The sequence below is a fragment of the Nylanderia fulva genome, unplaced genomic scaffold, assembly GCF_048542155.1.
Source record: "Nylanderia fulva isolate GAGA-0341 unplaced genomic scaffold, ASM4854215v1 Scaffold41, whole genome shotgun sequence".
NCBI lineage: Eukaryota > Metazoa > Arthropoda > Insecta > Hymenoptera > Formicidae > Nylanderia > Nylanderia fulva.
This window is the reverse complement of record NW_028190488.1, coordinates 1,800,923-1,818,948: the sequence shown is the minus strand read 5'-3', so window position 1 is coordinate 1,818,948 and position 18,026 is coordinate 1,800,923. Positions and strand designations below refer to the sequence as shown.

General features: G+C 37.5%; 1 protein-coding gene across 6 annotated transcripts in view; it reads right to left on the bottom strand.

Moving 5' to 3' along the window:
* The window catches only part of LOC114939799 (dipeptidase 1), an 81,770-nt gene that overhangs the window by 31,036 nt on the left and 32,708 nt on the right, over positions 1-18,026 (bottom strand). For all 6 annotated transcript variants that reach the window (XM_029314220.2, XM_029314221.2, XM_029314223.2 and 3 more), the window contains exons 5-6: positions 12,741-12,891; positions 8,618-8,687 (exon numbers count right to left, since the gene is read on the bottom strand). In XM_029314220.2, coding sequence (XP_029170053.1) covers positions 8,618-8,687; positions 12,741-12,891 — 221 coding nt within the window. The remainder of the gene's footprint in view (positions 1-8,617; positions 8,688-12,740; positions 12,892-18,026) is intronic.

The following is an 18,026-nucleotide window of genomic DNA, read 5'->3' as shown; positions in this document are numbered from 1 at the left end:
ATATAAAATTATCGATTGCACAAGCAGAGACATGCAAATGACATATGTATCTATGGATTGAAATGGTGATAGTTAATTATTTTTGATTTGCATTAATGCACTCTATACATTTTCTTCTTCGAAATAAATTCTTGAATACACTGTACCGCGTTCTCTTGCTTCGTATTGTTGTGAAATAACTGTTTTTTCGCGTCATAAAAGTTACGTTTGAATTATTCCGGTAGATTTCCAAATGGAAACTCTCTGGAAAACATTCTACTTCATCCATCCATCTTGATCGCGAGCTTTTTTACGGTCGAGCGGATCCTCCGTGCTTTCTGTAATCCGTGACTCGAAGCGGGAAACGCCCGATTCCTTTTCCACTGGCGAGCAGAACGTCGGCTTATTTACTCGAAATCGTGTCGATACGTAAGTAAGACGAACACGACGTAAATGGGTCGCATGAGAGAAAGAGAAAGAAGAGATAGAATAAGAGCAAACCGGTAAAATCTGTCGTAGTCTCGCAGATAATGCGCATCACCTCTCACGGTTTTAGTAGCGTGTCGGCTGGTTTCGCGAAGATTTATAATGTTCCGATTCTCTCTCGGTTCACCGGAGGCACAGTTAGCTAGCGCGCAGTTAGGTCGATTTCTTTTTCATCTCGTCAAAAAGCCGGAAATACCGCGGGAGAAACTGGGAGAAACTTGGAGAGGTCGACGAATTCTCGAGTACTTGAATATTCAAGAAGTCGTCTCGTTTTGAATATTCGCGAGCGTTTCGAATATTTATAAGATACAATTCGATACACATAGTTAAATACGTAAGGTGTCCGCCGTATTATTTATTATATAGCGACAGACTCTAATTTGTCATCGGATAAAATTATGCGGTACAAATCAAAACGTTCTATTTAAGTATGCATGGAAAAAGCACGATTGAAAAAGATGAGGCTATTTTTTTCAGTAGTGATAAATGAAAAATTTTTACGTAATTTTGTATTTCCACAATTCAATGTCGAGGAAGTATCATTTATTTTACCGTTGAATGCGACGACAGTTTCGTTGACAAATTTGATAGATTAAATCGCGCCAGTTTGATTGTTCCGAACAGAGACACGTCGACTCGACACTGGTTCAGATGACGGAATATTGGGACAGTTAAGCCAACCAACTAACCGAATTGATTGCATCGAATTGTTGCTAAGTTGGAGAGAGAGAGATAGGTTCCCTCAACTATATACCGAATCGTATCGCTGACGAGTTTGCCTCTTGACAGAGATCGTTCATGTTCAACGAATGGAAGTTTTGAACGTTTGCTTGACCAGATGTTTCGACACTCGGATCGATATGAAGCTTACATCGGTTATTGATGCCCGACGAGCTCAAACTGTTCACTCGCGACGAACCGAAATCGTGTGAAGTTCTATAGAGACTTGTGTATAAATGAAGTCGTAACTGCAATTCCCAGAACTTCTAATAATCCACTAATTAATTCGACACGTCACTCGATTATTCTCGGATCCGAATGCAGCCGTTCAGCTTGAAATATTGAATCAATCACGACTTTCAGCTATTTAAGGTCTTATAAAAAAGCGCATCTTTGATTGAAAAGATGTCAAGTTATACGATAAAGGATTTTATCGATCTTTCAAATGAGAGCATTGTCTCTCCATCTAACTATTTATGCTTGACCTCAGTACAATAACTCGCTATCTGGCTGCAATCGACGCCCATGTTTCACGAATTCCTATTAAACTTTTTCCTTTATCCGTTCTACAAGCATCGAAACGATCAACTTTCAGATCAACTTCGTGCGTTGCCTCTGCGGGAGGTTGCAATTTTTTAAATAAAATCACGATCGGTGGAGTCGTTATTGGAACGCCGAAACCGATCGAAATCCTTTATCCTGCCGATTGTCTGCCCCTTTGCCAAGAAATGCGCGCGCCCCGGCATGGTTATTGCGCGAATCGTCATTTTCCCTTAGTACAATGGATACGTGCCGCGCAACGCGATTACCATGTTACACGGTTTCGCTACCGATGCCGCTCGGCAAACACTCGGTCGGAAATGGTTGTCTGATTTAAGCTAGCTCAGTATATTTGGATCATGTAAAGAGGAGGGGATAAGGTACTCGCGATACTCGCGAAAATTTCCTTCGGAGGAAATGGAAACACGTCGAGAGAGCTCTTTAGATCTTAATCGGTGCCGCGTTAAAGCCGGTCGAATCTCGCGGAGGAGGACCCATCGCGAAGGGAAAACGAAAGGAACGAAGATAGGAAAGAAGGGTAAAAGAGAGCGAATCGCACGGGTTAGCCGCGCATGAAGAGACTCCGTAAAAGTGAAATACTACTGCGGACGCCCGGCAATCTCGGGAGCTTGGTGACAATTTTTTATCTTTACGAGCCTGGCATAGCCGTTGTTCCTATTGCATAAGTGGAAACAAGAAGAATTATGCAGTTACGTAAATTATGGCACCGCCACGGAAATGGCTTCCACTGGTCTCGCTACTCTTGCGATGTCACCACTTGTAAGGAGTGATGGTGTAAGAAACAGATAAAAAAAAAAAAGAATGAAGTGGAACGACGAGAAAAGAAAACAGAAATAAAACAAGATACTGTACTTCAATTCAGCAAAATGCGAAACGATTCTGCGAAATTAAAAATGTATATCGTGAAAAAGTATTGTATAATATCTTTATTTGAAAAATCTTACTTGCTGTTTCAAATAACTTAAAGTATATTGCTCCGATAATACTTTTCCACTCAAATTATTGCAGAGTAATTTTATATCGGATTTATATATATATATGTATATATTCAAAATTTTTACCGAAAAGTTTGAACGCGTACAGAAAATTGAACTAACGCAATTATTTTTGCAGTTTCGAAATTTACGAAGTACAAGAGCACGATATTAAAAATTCGACCTGTCGATAACAGAGGTTTCAAGTCTGGTTTTTCGCACCCGAACATGTTGCGAGTGAAAAACGATGGAAAGTCCGTGGTTCATTGAATTGCGAACGCAACGAAACGAACATGCGTATGTTGTTAAATCTGCAAAATGAAAATCTAACAATATTTTGTTTCATCGTGTACGTGTAGAAAAATATTCATTTATCATATATACTGTCTAAAAAAAGTCAAGATCTGATTCTCTGAAGGAGGAGGTGCTTGAGATTGTAAATTGATCTTTTTAGTAGCACGTTGCTTGTTTTATCTGAATTCTTTTCTCATTTCGCAATTCGTCTTTTCATGCCTTGCGGCAGATTTAACGGTAGAAATTCATAAAACTTCCATGTGAAATTTCCCAGTGTGTCAAAAACGTTATCCTCGAGGGAAATAAGAAGTGCCTAAGACAATGGGAGATAAAAATTGGGGAGACCCTTGGGAGGCGTGGATTAGGGAAGAGAGATGAAGTAAAGGGATCCGTGAACATAAATAGCTGACGTGTCAGAAACAGGTAGAATCGCTCGAATAGCGCACAAATTTGTTCGACCAATTGCAGCCGATACTTGGGAGTATCGAAGTCAGTCACTAAGTAAGTAGAGAAGCGTGTATTGGTGCGGGCAGGAGCTCTCGTCTCGAAATCCTTCCACCTTGTTGACGTCGTGTCGATATTGGATGCGGAACATGAATTACGATGTTATTTGTGTTGTCGACAATAAAATATAATTTTGAAGTATTATTAAATTTTAAACGCGTCGCGAAATATCAAGATTTTGATTTTATTTGATTATTATTAATTAAAGTTCGACGACGAAAAGCAAGCATAGGTTATATCTGTTTATAAGTTAAAAGCAAAAGTTAATTGTGCAGATTTTGAATTGCAAATCTCTGAAAAATAAAGGAGGTGTCGTGACAGTCGTTTGCATATTTTCTTCAAGTATTACGAGAATATTAGAACTCTGTGCAAAAATCACGAACGCTGTCCGCAGTCAAGTTTCCCTTTTCAGTTGCAAAACAAGTAATCCAAAGAGTGTGTAATTAAATGAATTTCCGAGGAATCTTTCACAAAATTTAATCTAATTTAATCTCTGTTTTAAAAATGCAATTTTATATTTTTTCCGAATAAAATTTTCTTTTCTTAATTTTTTCAAATTTAATTTTTTTAGCGAATAAAAATTTCCTCTACATTGATTTCACTGATATTTTAATTAAACGCATTAACATATTATGTAATACGATACTTGTTTCTCTTTTATAATATTAATTAAAAGTTATTAAGTATCAATAAATTACACTTTATTTCGCATAATGTGCGATTGTTGAAAATAATATGAGATTATTTTATTCGTGTATTTTTATTTCCTAAAAATGGATTGCTATCGAAATTCACCCGTACGTCGTTTTTACTCTAAAACCAGTCGTTCTCGTCTTGTCACGATGCTCCGGTTCTATTGGCGACTACGAGAAGGACCGACGACGAGTCGCGGAATATGCGAACGATGTAAATTCCGCGCGTCGACGGAAGTGCTCCGTTTCAGCTGCAGTTGCATAGCCCTCCCTTCTGACCTCTTCTCCTCCCCGCGAAAGCATGCTGTGGCTTTCGGCGAACGTCTGGGAAGCACGTCGTTTGGTATTTTCCCGAATGGCAGAACGAAAGTGGCTTCGGCCGTTAGAAGCGGCGGGCTTTTTAGGAACAAAAGAGAATTCGTCACGGTTAACGCTTTCTCTCTCGTGTACATTAATAATTGTAAATTTCAGCTGCAACCCACGAGAAAGTTACATGCAATTGCATTTTAATCCTTTCAATACGATAATACATTTGAATGCCGAGAAAAATCGTGATAATTTCTTTGCGTTTTTAAAATTTTGTAGAGGAAAGAAATTTAATTTTGCAATAATAGAAATAATGAAATCTTTCGCTTTTTAAAAAATTTTAAATAAAATATATTTTTTCTTTCAATAATTTATATTTATTTTTATCGGTATATCGAGACAATTTCTGCGCGATCACGAAAGTTTTAAGCGATTCCCATACCAATACACAATCGGACTAATGCAATCAAACTTCTCCGGAAGCTTGGGTAAATCCAAGATTCCGTAAAATTGTACCGACACGAAGATTTTCTATGAATTTTTAATCGTGCACGTCCGCGGAATCGCCTACCAGAACCCGGGATTTTCTACCTTACGTTCTGTACGTGGAATAAAATGCGAATCTACAGAATGCCGTTAAAGCATCATGAAAACGTGACACGAAATACTCATTGTAAAAGAATCAAGAGTATATTTGTTACATAATCGCATCATCTATCATAGTTAGTAATACTTTTTCGTTTCCAACAATATGGACGAAACTTACCCTACAGTGCGTAGGATAAATTTAAAATTCAAATGAAAAAAAAAAAAATATATATATATATATATTGTATTGTACATATATAATATACTTTGATATTATTTTATGTCCATTTTTTAAATCTTATCTTTTTTTTTAATTGCATTAAATTTAGAGTCATAATCGATTATTATTACAATTTTTTTCCATTATGTAAAACAAAAACTATTGTACATACTTATATTGAAAAAAAGATTCTACCAAGGCGCTCCTTGACTCATTTGACAGAAGTTAAATGTGACACAAAATAAATCCTTCTTTGTCCCCAAAAGATAAGCAACCGGCGCACCGTCACGCCATTTTCACTGAATATTTGAGCAATTTCTACGTCCGCGGATGGCTTACATTTGTACTACATCCCTAAAGTCGTTTATATGCGTCTTTGGTCGTCGAAAACGCTCCTGGGATCTGCCACTCTCTCTATTTCCTGCTTCTGACCATTTGCCGCGCATTGAAGAACGGCGGGTGATATCCGTCAGTACAGACGGATAAACGCGCAGCGAGAACGACCCCCGGTCTTACTCTACCCATAAAATATGAATGAGCTTACTAAGTGCATCTCGCAGGAAGATCTCGGGAAAATTCCTTTGCTGCCGTTTGCAACGTGCACTTGTGCACTCGCGACGTAGATGCATTGGCATGAATAGAATTAAATAATTTTCTCTATTTCTTTTAACAATAGGTTTTATTTCATCTAATACCTTTAATATATATATTGATATATATTGATACATAAAAGATATTTTCATGAAAAAACAGCTGCGAATAAGATCTTCCAATTAGCTTCATTTGCGAGTCGAAAAGACTCAAAAATAAAATAATATAAATTATGTATAGAGTACACAAGATTTTTAAAAGCATAGCGGAAACAAAAACAGACGAATACACAAGTACCTATTGTTACTTGAATTTAGTTAAACTCGTCGTCCTTAACACAATCCCATCGATAATGGAACAAGACTTTAGGTGGTTCTCTACATTGAAGACGGTGAAGTTCTTAGAGTTCTGTTTGAGCGTGCAACTAACAGCTCGAAGCAGCACCGTGGTGCAAATTCAATTCCTCCGTGATCGGCGAGGACTTAACCATACCACTGTCGCAAACACAATCAAAATTTCTGTTACGGAACATCTACGATGGTTAACGTAGAAATCGATTAATTGGAAACCCACGCGAAAGTGCTTCGAACGAGTTAAATAGATATTGAAATAATTAGGACATAAAGGTCTAGAAATAAGTCGAGAAATATATAGAACTTTATACTTGCTCAAATCGAATTTACAACGCTACTTTTCGAGAAAATGTAATTTACTTGGATAATCGAAGTAAATTGAATGAGCACTTAAGATACAACCATTAATGGCACCAATGGGGGAATTGAATCAATTATTGCAATTTCACAACTTGAAAATGACCGAGGAAAGTTTATTGTCGCTGTTTCCTAAGCTCATTCCGATCAATGAAGTCTGTCGAGTGACAGTCCTGTTGCTCACTATTCCCTAACGTAAAGTTTCGCAACGACTCTTCTACGTGACGCTTTCGCGGGAAAACTTACAGTTTGACAAGCAGAAGATATATCCTTGAAAGGTGAGAGGCGGCATTACCCTTAAGTGATTGCTTAGAAACGGCTCTTTCGTTTGCGAATAGAGTGGTATCCGAAGTTTGCGCTAAAATCAATATGGGATCATCGCACGCGCTATTAGTTGCCAAAGTTGTCACTGTTTTAATCACTATTTTATTTTTGTAGATTTTACTTTACTGTCATAAAAAAATAAATTCTATAAAAATTCCAATAATATTTCTAATTATACATTTATATTCCCTGTATTTTATAACATATTTTAATGAATTTCGAATTTGTTTAAATTATATTTTATAAATATTGTCGTCCTTTATGCGGAATAGAACATTCTTTAGATGTTCTTGAAGCTTTCAACGACGAAACTTACATATTAAAAGTTAAGTAGCTACTTTACTGGTAATGGACAGAACTGGCGCATCAGAGAGTTGAAGGGAATTTGGAAACGACCACTAATCCGTTGGACTAACCGTCCTTTGTCATGTAAGTGAACAATAGTGCTCTGGAACTTCGAAACATGTTCTATCCATTTTAGTAGTTTTCAGAGGATCAGCTCGATTGGTAAATTGCTAGAAATTTAGTTTCGTAAAATTTGTCCTACAAGGACGACTCTTTTAAAATGATGAAACTAGCAAGATTTTGTTAATTACAATATATGAAATATGCAATTTCGCTTTGTTAGTGATGTGACCTCTAATATCATGTGTCAAGCTACTTGTAATTCGTATCCGATTCCCTATTATAGAGAACAGAGATATTCAAAGTACTTGAAAGCAACAATGTGTGATACGACACCTGTACATTAACATAATTTCGCTGTTTTTAGAATCAAAATGCGAAGCAATGAAGAAAATTGTATCATAACGTTTGATGTTATTATACTTTGATGTTATAGCGTCAGCTTTCTGGCGCATACGCATAAACCCTCGCGAAATCACCGTGGTAATAAATTCGATATCACCATTCCCAATGGATCTCCGATTCGACCAAAAACATTTCGGTTCCACTTTGGCGAAACCATTTTTCGTTTAAATTCTCATCGAAATCCGTATATTTATGGACGACACGTCGATACAAACGGCATAGAACATACCAGATTTACGATTAAATACAGTTGAATATGGCTGACGCGGTCAAACTTGGTCATTCTGTCACAACGAGTACGGAAGAGAATACGCATTTTAATTCCATTTGACACCATAATCGAACTTTTAAAACTGTTAGTTCAGAAAATTTCGAGATTTGTTTTGAAAAGGAATACATCAGATTATAATATGTATTTTGTACATATTTCAATGCGCAACATATTCATGTTATGTTTTTCCTACATGTTCGCTGTTTTATAAATAATACCATACGTACGATAGCGACAGATACACGTACAATATTTTTGTACAAATAAAAATATTATAGATTGCAGAGAAATATGTATTTAATTTTATAGATTGCAGAGAAGTATGTTTTATAAAAGCGTGCGTTTTCTCGATGCCATAATCGGGAATGTAAATATATAATTTTACAAAAGCTCACGAACTGCGCGTTATATTTTTGCGACGAATTTTAGAAAGCATAAAGTACTTTTATTGCTATATGAATAATAATAATAATTATACACATGCATGTCGTGTTGTATATTTTTGCAAAATTATAAGAAAATTCGTATTGCAACGCGCACATCGGAATAATATATGAATTTCTATGTTTATAGGTTTCCGTACTCACCTTGCCGAAATTCGAGAGACCACCGATTTGAGGCACTTGACCGGGTTCATCCGCCGTGCTGCAGTCTGCCCTAACGAACCAACAGGTCAGTAACTCAGTAGCGACAATCGTGAACGTTATTGCGATAGAATCCTCTCTAATCACAGGTTTCCACGCTCTCGTAATGCCAACGATAACGGCAATAGTATTATTCACAGGATAGTAGCTTGCAACGAGTCACACATGTACACACAATGAATCGCAATCATATCGCAACTAACTCGTCTCTATTCCGAATAATCTCGAGAATATTCTAGTATGGAACTTCATTAAATTTATATTACATAATGTGGCCTTAATTGGTTTCAATATATGTGTATGCAAAGTAAATCTACAAATATTTCAATATTTCAATATTAACTTTTAAATTTACATGTCAATTTTTTATAATTTTGGAAAAAATAAGAGGCTTTTTTCTATACAAAGCGTATCGAAATGGTTGCAAGTCACTGGATAAAAATGTTACACGCGCGTCTTTCAATTTTTACATTTTTTCAAAAGCCGATTAAATTAAACGCGAAGCAGTTCAAAGTTTCACGAAAAATTTAATCGCCTTTCGAATTTAGATATATAAAAATTGGGATAGATTGCGCGTGTAAAATACTCTTACTGGATATGACAAACCCGTGTAGTGAAAAATTTAAGGTATTATTTTATCCGCAATTTGCCGAGTTTTATTTCGAGATAATTACGAGAACGTTTCTCTATGGTCGTTGATAAAATCGATAGTGTATTTTCCTACAGCTTGATGTATTGTTAATTGGATCCTGTCATGTAACGTGCAAGTAAATGACATTTCGTTGAATTGGATGGCTTGTATGTGAAAGAAATTGACCAGTTTCTGTGTCAACACCGAGAAATAGATTTCTCTAATGTTTGCCATACAAGTAAAGCAATTTTCCTCCATCTACGACACATGTATCTTTTAATCGCGTATTACATCGCGTAATGCATATTCCAATTCTCTACGACAAGTTGCGCCCATGTCAAACTGCGACAACAATTGACAGGGTTAAAGGGGTTAAATATCTTAGTGGATAGGATTATACGAGACATACGACGTGCTTTAGACATCAGTTCGAGGACTTGGATGTAATACCACGTTGACAATCGCGCGCATTAGTGCCGATATCCTCTAAGCTATCGCGAATAGAGCAATGATGCGGTGATGGTAATGATAGCGATAATCGATAACCATCGATCGTCGTACGTATTAATCCTCGACTCGAGATTGGTTTGAAGTTCCAGCCGCATTGTCGGATTTAATTGCCAACGATAGACAGGCGGCATTAAATCACCGATCTGTCGCGGCTTTCCCTGCGCTTTTGGAGCGAAACGGATCGAAGCTGCGTATCGACGTTCTCTCGTCGAACATTTCATCGAACCAAAGTTAAATCGCGCGAGCGCTATTTCACGAATTTATGATATCACGCGCGCCTAGAGAGAGGCGGCATTTTTGTTTGGCCACGCATCGTAATCGCCCTATCTATTGTAGTCGTAAAATGTGCCGAATGCGTTTGCCGGACACGTATAATATTGTTACAATATACATTAATCCGCGCGGGGGATTTATCATGTTACACGCGAGATTTAATTACAAAGCAACGGGCAGGGATGCATGAAATATGTTGACCATCGTGTTCCGTTCGCGGAAATAAATCGCGCCGGACGTCGATCGCCGGTAAAACGTGTCTATTGTTCAATTTTTATCGATGCGACTTTCCGCGCGTTTTCTCCCGACTGAGGTATACCATATATCCTTAGGCTGGGCTAAATATACTCATAAATGAACTGAGCGAGTTGATCGCCGTCTTGCGTGTTTCTCATTATACATCGCGTAATATAGCGTTCGTAATGACGAGAGGTAGGTTAGCATTATTCCGCGAAATAACCTGAAATTCTCTTTTATTCTCTCAGGTACACGAGATATATCGAGGACATTTTTAAAAACTACGTTTTAGTTATAATTTTGCCCTCCTCGGGATAATTCTAATTCGATGTGTAATGAATACATTGTTTAATTTAAGTGAAACGGAAACTCTAATTTAGAAGTGATTTTAAATAACGGTATTAGGTCGCAAAGTGAATATTTTGCGAAGAAATTCGTTCAATGTTAATCAGGTATAAATTTGTATTCTTTATCGAGCTTAATAAACATCTTTATCGAAAAGTTTCATGAGATAAATGGCGAAAATTTGGAAGAGTAATATAAATCCATCTTGAATACCATCATCAATACAACAACGCGATAAAATCGATTTATAATAGAGCACCGATTTTTGTCGTCAAACGATACTATAAATATTTAAAGAGTGATACTATAACGAGACAGATAAATTGAAGTTCATCTTGTACAAGAGGCGCGTTAAAATAGTCGATCCATCAATTTGCTCGGAAAGTTTTATATTGTGTTTCTCTTGGAGTCGTCTCTCAGAAAAGTTAGTAAAATAAATAGGCCGGCACTCGCGAGTTTTTGTTCATTGTTTGTCGCACGTAATAATATTTCTACGATCTACCGTGGCATCAGCTGGGACAGACGACCTGCGATCTTCACCTCGCAATTCTCCCTCGATACTCTATCTCGAAACAAAACAACTCGACGTATAAAAGAAAGATCGTTGTGAATTACACCGGAAAATTTCACACTTTACTTGGATATGACGCGATATAATTAAATTACTTGTTTTTAGAAAGGACTTTATTCTTGAAAACTAATAAAAAATGCGTTTTTATTTTTTATGTAAATAATAAATCCTTTCATATAGTAATCTCTGTTCTGTATACAAGTCTGTAATACTTATTTGTCTATAGAAATATTAACGTCAACTATTAATTTAAATGTAACAGAATGAGAATGTTTTTTTCTATAAAGATACATTCATGCTACTGCATGTTTCTGTGTTTCCTGAGAAATAAGGATTTAGAAATAATGTCCTCTCTAGAATAAGTGACTTAAATATAACGATTCCTTTTTTATTAACCAAGTAATTTGATTAGAGAATCAAAATTTCACGGAATAGGCAAAATATTTTGGAAATGCAATGGATATATTAATCTACATATAAAATCCAAATAACACGATCCTACATAATCCCTCGATATTGCGATCGCCATCTTTTTCAATTCGATTTCTAAAAGGCCAAAACTAGGAATTTTGTGGATTATAGACTCGCATACAGATACACACACGCATACATATACACTGTGGCAACACGTTGATCTTATGGTTCGCGCACGAACTATTATGGGAACTTTAATCCGTTTACGTTAAACGTTTTACCGCTCGTGTTCAAAGCGATAGCTTTTAATGCACGAGAAATGAACGAAACTGTGTATGGCTTCGAATTACTACTACCGTCGACCAGAGGCTATTTCACTTCAGGTAGAGCGCGGATGAAAAGTCCCGGTTGTAAAGGCATCGGCGATTGCACGCCTGCCGCAATGCCCGACGTTATTGCGCGGTTTGCGGCCCATTTTCAGCAACCGGACGATAAAATTCTACGCCGGTAATCGCTATTCACGCACTAACGCGCGTAGCAAATAATCAATTTTTATTTCAGCTTCTGACCCCGACTTCGCTCATTCGACCTATCGTATATACGCTCTCGCACCGTATTTAACTGCAGAAGCGTTCACCCGGTCTCGCGATCTTTGCGAATATTTTTTTGACGCGAGAAATAATATCTATTCTATATATTTAAGATTTGATAAATTAATTTTGTCATTGACAAATTATACGTGCAATTTTCTATCTTAACGAGATCGCGTTTAGAGCGTTTAACGCCTCGATTTAAGCGAAATAGACTTGCCACAGCGCGCTGCGCGCGTGCACTTTGTGAAACTTAACGGGATTAGAGTACGAGTCAGTGTACGCGCGTATGTGTGTCGCAAATGTATAATGGAGACGACCACATAACGAGATTGCAGCTCGTACGATCTCGTGCGAGTGTAACATCGTAACGGGATGCCCGGGTGTGACGCGTTTTGCTTCTGCTTCCCTCATTGTCCTCGCTTTACAACATAGCGCGCGATGACATTCTTACGGCTTTTTATATACAACGCATTTCTGCGCTGGCACACTCACCAAGGCGTGTTACACGTGTGCGTGAGGGTGAGATACCTGGCGCCCAACTCGTACAGCATCCTCAGGACCGCCAGACTCGCTCCGACGGCGTGGCCCCCTTCGACCCCTATCAGACTCGCTAATCTACCCTCTTTGTGCGCCTTCTCGATACCTGAAATCATACATTATATCATTTACTTTGCATATATATATATATATATTCCCGTCTGCTCGTCGCTCTTATTCAGAACGGTGTAACTTTGAAGCTTATTTAGAACTGTGAGCTCACCCCGTCACTATTACGAGCCATTATTCTCTGACACAGGGTGGCGGTGGATTTGTATCACAGGCGCCACGTAAAACCAGTAAGCCGGGTAGAAATGTTGCAGACGCGCGCGTGCGTTCGGATAGATAAATTCCTACGATATATGTACATGTTTGAACTCTTCGACGTTCGCGTTTTAAAGGACAGCGTTGAGGGGCGGATTTTTGTATTTTGTTCATTAATTTTTTTTCACGCCGTCGAAAGAATAATCTCATTTCCGCGATCCTTCGCACGTAACGCGAGTGACGCGTGATGTCAAATAATGGCTGGAACGCCGTTACAAAGTTCCGGCCGTGCCCCCGATAAGTAATGCCGATGGTAAATGGATCTGGGAAAGTTTGCAAATTCTGTTTGCGCACGAGATCGGAAAACAACGACGGAGTCGCGTTGAAACAACATTTTCGACGGACATACGTAACGCTACGGAATTGTTTTGGGTACCGACGAAATATACAGGGTGTCCGGTAACTAACGGACCAATGATTAAGGGCGGATTCTCTGGCCAATTTGGAGACGATTCTTCCTTAGCAAAAATGTTGAGAAGTCAATAATTTTCGAGTTATAAGCGATTGAAAAAAAATGGGTTTTTTGAAAACTAAACGTTTTGGAGTTAAAAGTCTATAACATAATTACATTCTTCAGTTAATTTCAGGTAGAGTTTACTATAATAAAATTTTAATTTGAGGCTTAGTTATAAAGATACATAATAACAAATATTGGAAAGTTGTAAAAAATGATGATCTTTTTCGATATTTTTGCTGAGGAAAAATCGTTTCCAAATTGACCAAAGAATCCATTTGTAATCGTTGGTCCGTTAGTTACCGGACACCCTGTATATATCTACGTCGGAGAAAAAAAGTTTAGCGCGCGTTTTAAGCGCGACATTCTAGAGAGCAGGACGCGTGTCCCTCTTATATTTCCGCGCGAAATCAAAAACGTATATAAACAATACGAGTGTAAAATGCAATTACGACGGGCACAATGCGCGACGCACGTGGATTATAATTAAGCGGGCTTATCCGACGTCTCCGATCTCTTTGGATTAATTAAATCTTTCAAATTGCCTCTGTCGTTTATCGAATGTTTCATCGCGCGACGATCGTTAATTACAAAGTATAAATAGAAGTTAATTAAGCTGATGATGCTTGGGGGTGCCACTACAATCCAAAATCCGGAATTGATCGAAGAAAACTCAGCGGAGGAGGAGTGGAGTTGGCGCTCTTAATCAACGGGTAATCGGGCATTATGTCATTCCGCGAATTCGATTTGCGACGTTTAATCACTTAACCAAATTCGCCGGCGCAAGATCCGGTCGACGGTATCGAGGAATTCAATTTCGCGGTATGCGTTATGCGGATTTGATTAAATTCCTTATTGGATACGTCGGATTAGGAAGCGTCTCGCGCCGTCAATACGTTTCGCATAGGGAATAGTGTATTAGTTTTATCATATTTCCGTGGAAAAATTCTTATTGCCTGTCCGAGCGGATCTTTCAGCATCGGCTTACGGATGAATTTGATAAAAAAGGAGAAAAAGCAACGCGCTGTAATTTATCATCCAATTACAAAGAATTCACGGCAACTAGGCGGAAGTAATACACTTGACGTCAACGGATTACCGCGCTTCTAAAAATATCATTCCGGAGCAAGGTAATATCTCACATACAAAAGCAGTAAACCGGCATACATAATACGTCCTGTATGCTGCATCGTTACAATATACTCTGGTGTATATATATATATATATTTAATATGTTCTCTCACATATTAATAAATGTCTATATGTATCACTCGCGTACTGGTCCAACGATCGATAATCGCAGAGTACACGTATACATAGATAATTGAGAGCTCATTGTAGAACTCTTGCATTCCAGTGTAAACGTTTTTAGAAATATAACTTCAATTTCTGGACGCGCTATTTATTTAAGTCGACTATACTTGCAAGTCGAAATTATTATTTTACTTAAATTTTTTTTCTTAAAAAATAGAGAACAAATTATGTTAAAAAAGAGACTGCATTATCTTTAACTGAATTGTTTTACATTCTTCTTCTTGGTATACGCGGCGCGACGCTCTGGCACTGACGAATCATAATTTTGTTCCTACTTGCGAAAGTTCGTAAAACGAAAGTTTATAAGTAGAAGAGTGTCTGTACTAAAAATTTGCATACTTTTTAAATGTATAATCCCGTTTTTACGACGAAAGATCGCGGTAGCTACCTTTCAATAGCCTTGTATGAAAAACTTCCGACATGTCTGTTTAAGTCATTTCAGATTCAGGGTCCTTCGACCCTCGCGGAAAGCGAGAAGTCACTTCTTCCTGTCTGCGAAACGTTAAAAAGTTTAACAACGCGTCCCTTTTCTCTCCTCGGAATCTCCTAAATCAACTCGAACGCACGTCACAGCGCAAATGTCATTTGTCGCCGCGCGGTGGCTTTAATTTTTCCCGCTGACGTGGGCGGCGATTACGTTGTATTACGGCTTCTAATGGACGAATGGACGAAAAAGGAGCGACGCGAATAAAACGCGCCCTGTCGATGGGTCCTTGATTTAGTGCGCCTCGCGATTTATACTTTTGCACTCGCTCGCCCTGTAACGCTGATACATTTGGCCCCGCGAATGTATCGGTTCGCCTATATATGTTCTCGCTACATATACGGATATATTCTGTGCATGTGTATCCATATATCTGCACGTGCATGCGAATGCATGTATGCGCTCGCGCACGTATATACATATATACCGAGGCGAATGTTCTTCGACATTATCGGACGGAGCTACGGCGAGCTCCATGGTTTCAGAACATTCTTCCATTCCTCGTGGAATTTCTCATCTTCCGCGTTCTACCGGCGCCCTTTCTTCCATCTGGCAGATTGCTTCCTCAAAGTGCTATATTTTGTAGCTGCTCGTTCGCGCGCGCGCAAGCTGCGTACTCTCTTCGCGCGCGACTCACTCTCTTTTTCCAGTCGAAAGAGATAACACGCCACCGATGTGCATAAAATTTGCATATAATTTTAAAAAGACGGGCACGCGGTTTTCTTTACGGTGACATATGATCGTTTGTCTTCTTATCAACACTCACATGTAATGCGCTATGAATAAAGTGGTAAACGCGATGCTTCGGAAAATATGAATAAAGAATGAATTATGCGCGTAAACTGGAGTAATATGCATGGTGATTTTCTTCTTACGCGGGAAATATCGTTCCAAAAATTAAATGTAACTTTTTTTAAATTTAGATAGATGTACTAATAGATTTATGTAGATAATACGCACCGTGAGAGAAATATATATTTTTTTTTTTTTTTAGAAATGTCATTCGCGAAACACGTTTGACAGTCTCAAAATATCGAAAGCGTGCAACAATGTACCGCGAAATTACAGCGAATATCTCTATGTTGCCTCTGAAATACCCTGGCCTTTTAATCAGCGGAGAGAAAGTCGCGACAGGAGAGAATATGGATCTGTCGGTTCGGTACAATCAGATGTCCATACGTATGAACGTACATGCATACGTGCGCGCATTTTATGTTTATTTACATATGCATGTGAGCGGCGACATGCAGTCGTCGACGTTCGGGGTTATCGAACGAAGTATATCGGTCGGCACATCGGAACGACATTTTTCCATTCCGGTTGGAATTTACCATCCGGCGCATCTTTCTCGCGTTCCATCATCTTCCCATCGGATTTGCGTTACGCTTAGACAGCGCGCATTGTGACAGCGGGACAACGAAATCCAACGGCAAATATTTGCTCGCCAAATATAGGAATATTTTCCAGAAATTCTTGGCGCGTATACATCCTCGCGAGATACGACGTATTAAAAATAATAGGAAGAGAGAAAGAGAGAGAAGGGAATACACACAAAGTTACGAAATGTTACGGGAAACAATAATAATTGAGACGCGGTTAAGAATTATGGTAGGAATTTGATTTTGTTTATTAAAAATAGGGAAGAGAAAGAGAGAGAGAGAATTTGACATATTTCAATAAAGTTCAAGAATCTGTTAAGGAATTTCCCATCAAAGAATCTCTCATCTATATTTAGTAAAATGCACTTAAATCTTCTTTGTTTATGATTTCTCTAAATAACTCTGTCAGTAATTTTATATTATACACATAAATATCGTAAAATATTTAATAATATAATAACACTCGATATTGCTATTTTTATATTTAATTATGTATACTCATTTCATTTGTATCAAACTTGTAATTTATCTTCTTCACAGTGTTTGCAGAAAAAGAAATGCAGCAGTTATTTCCTGTATATTAATTTTGATGAACTGGTTTTCTAACGTCTTTGTCTGAAGAAATGCATACGTCAAACGAAAGTCAATCGATAAAGCTATAAGATTATTTACTGAGATTGTCTTTGTTCTTTTCCTCGTTTCTCGATGTCGTACATTCATTACATTGTACTCGTTGTTGTCATCGTCTTTTTTTGTCTTTTTTTTACCGATTCAACTTCTTTTACTTTCTTCGTCCCTTGAGGGAAAAATCTCTTCAAGTTTTATGCATTTACGATATCTTTATCATGTTTAAACGTTACGTTTATTATATTTGTAGAAATTAATATAACTCTGCAGTTTTTTTTTTCAATGAATCAATTTAGTAGAAATATTGCTTCATGATAAAAATGAAGACAATATTAGATGGAGTATAAAATAATTTGAAAATCATCCAAAAATAAAGTTTCTAAAGAGAAAAGAGAGATCATAAAAATGTTTAAAAAAAAATGTTCAATATCTTATATACAAACTTCCAAATTATTTGATTATCTTATGACATTTTTATCGTAATTTTAATGGGATATTTTTTTTTTTTGGAAATGGGGAAATATTATTACTCAATCTAATTTATGAAAAAGCAACTATAAAATGGAAAATGACAATTTTAAAAGTTATAATAATTTTGTTAAATAAATATGGAGCAAAGTGATGTATGCATTTATATTTATTTATATAAATACAATAAT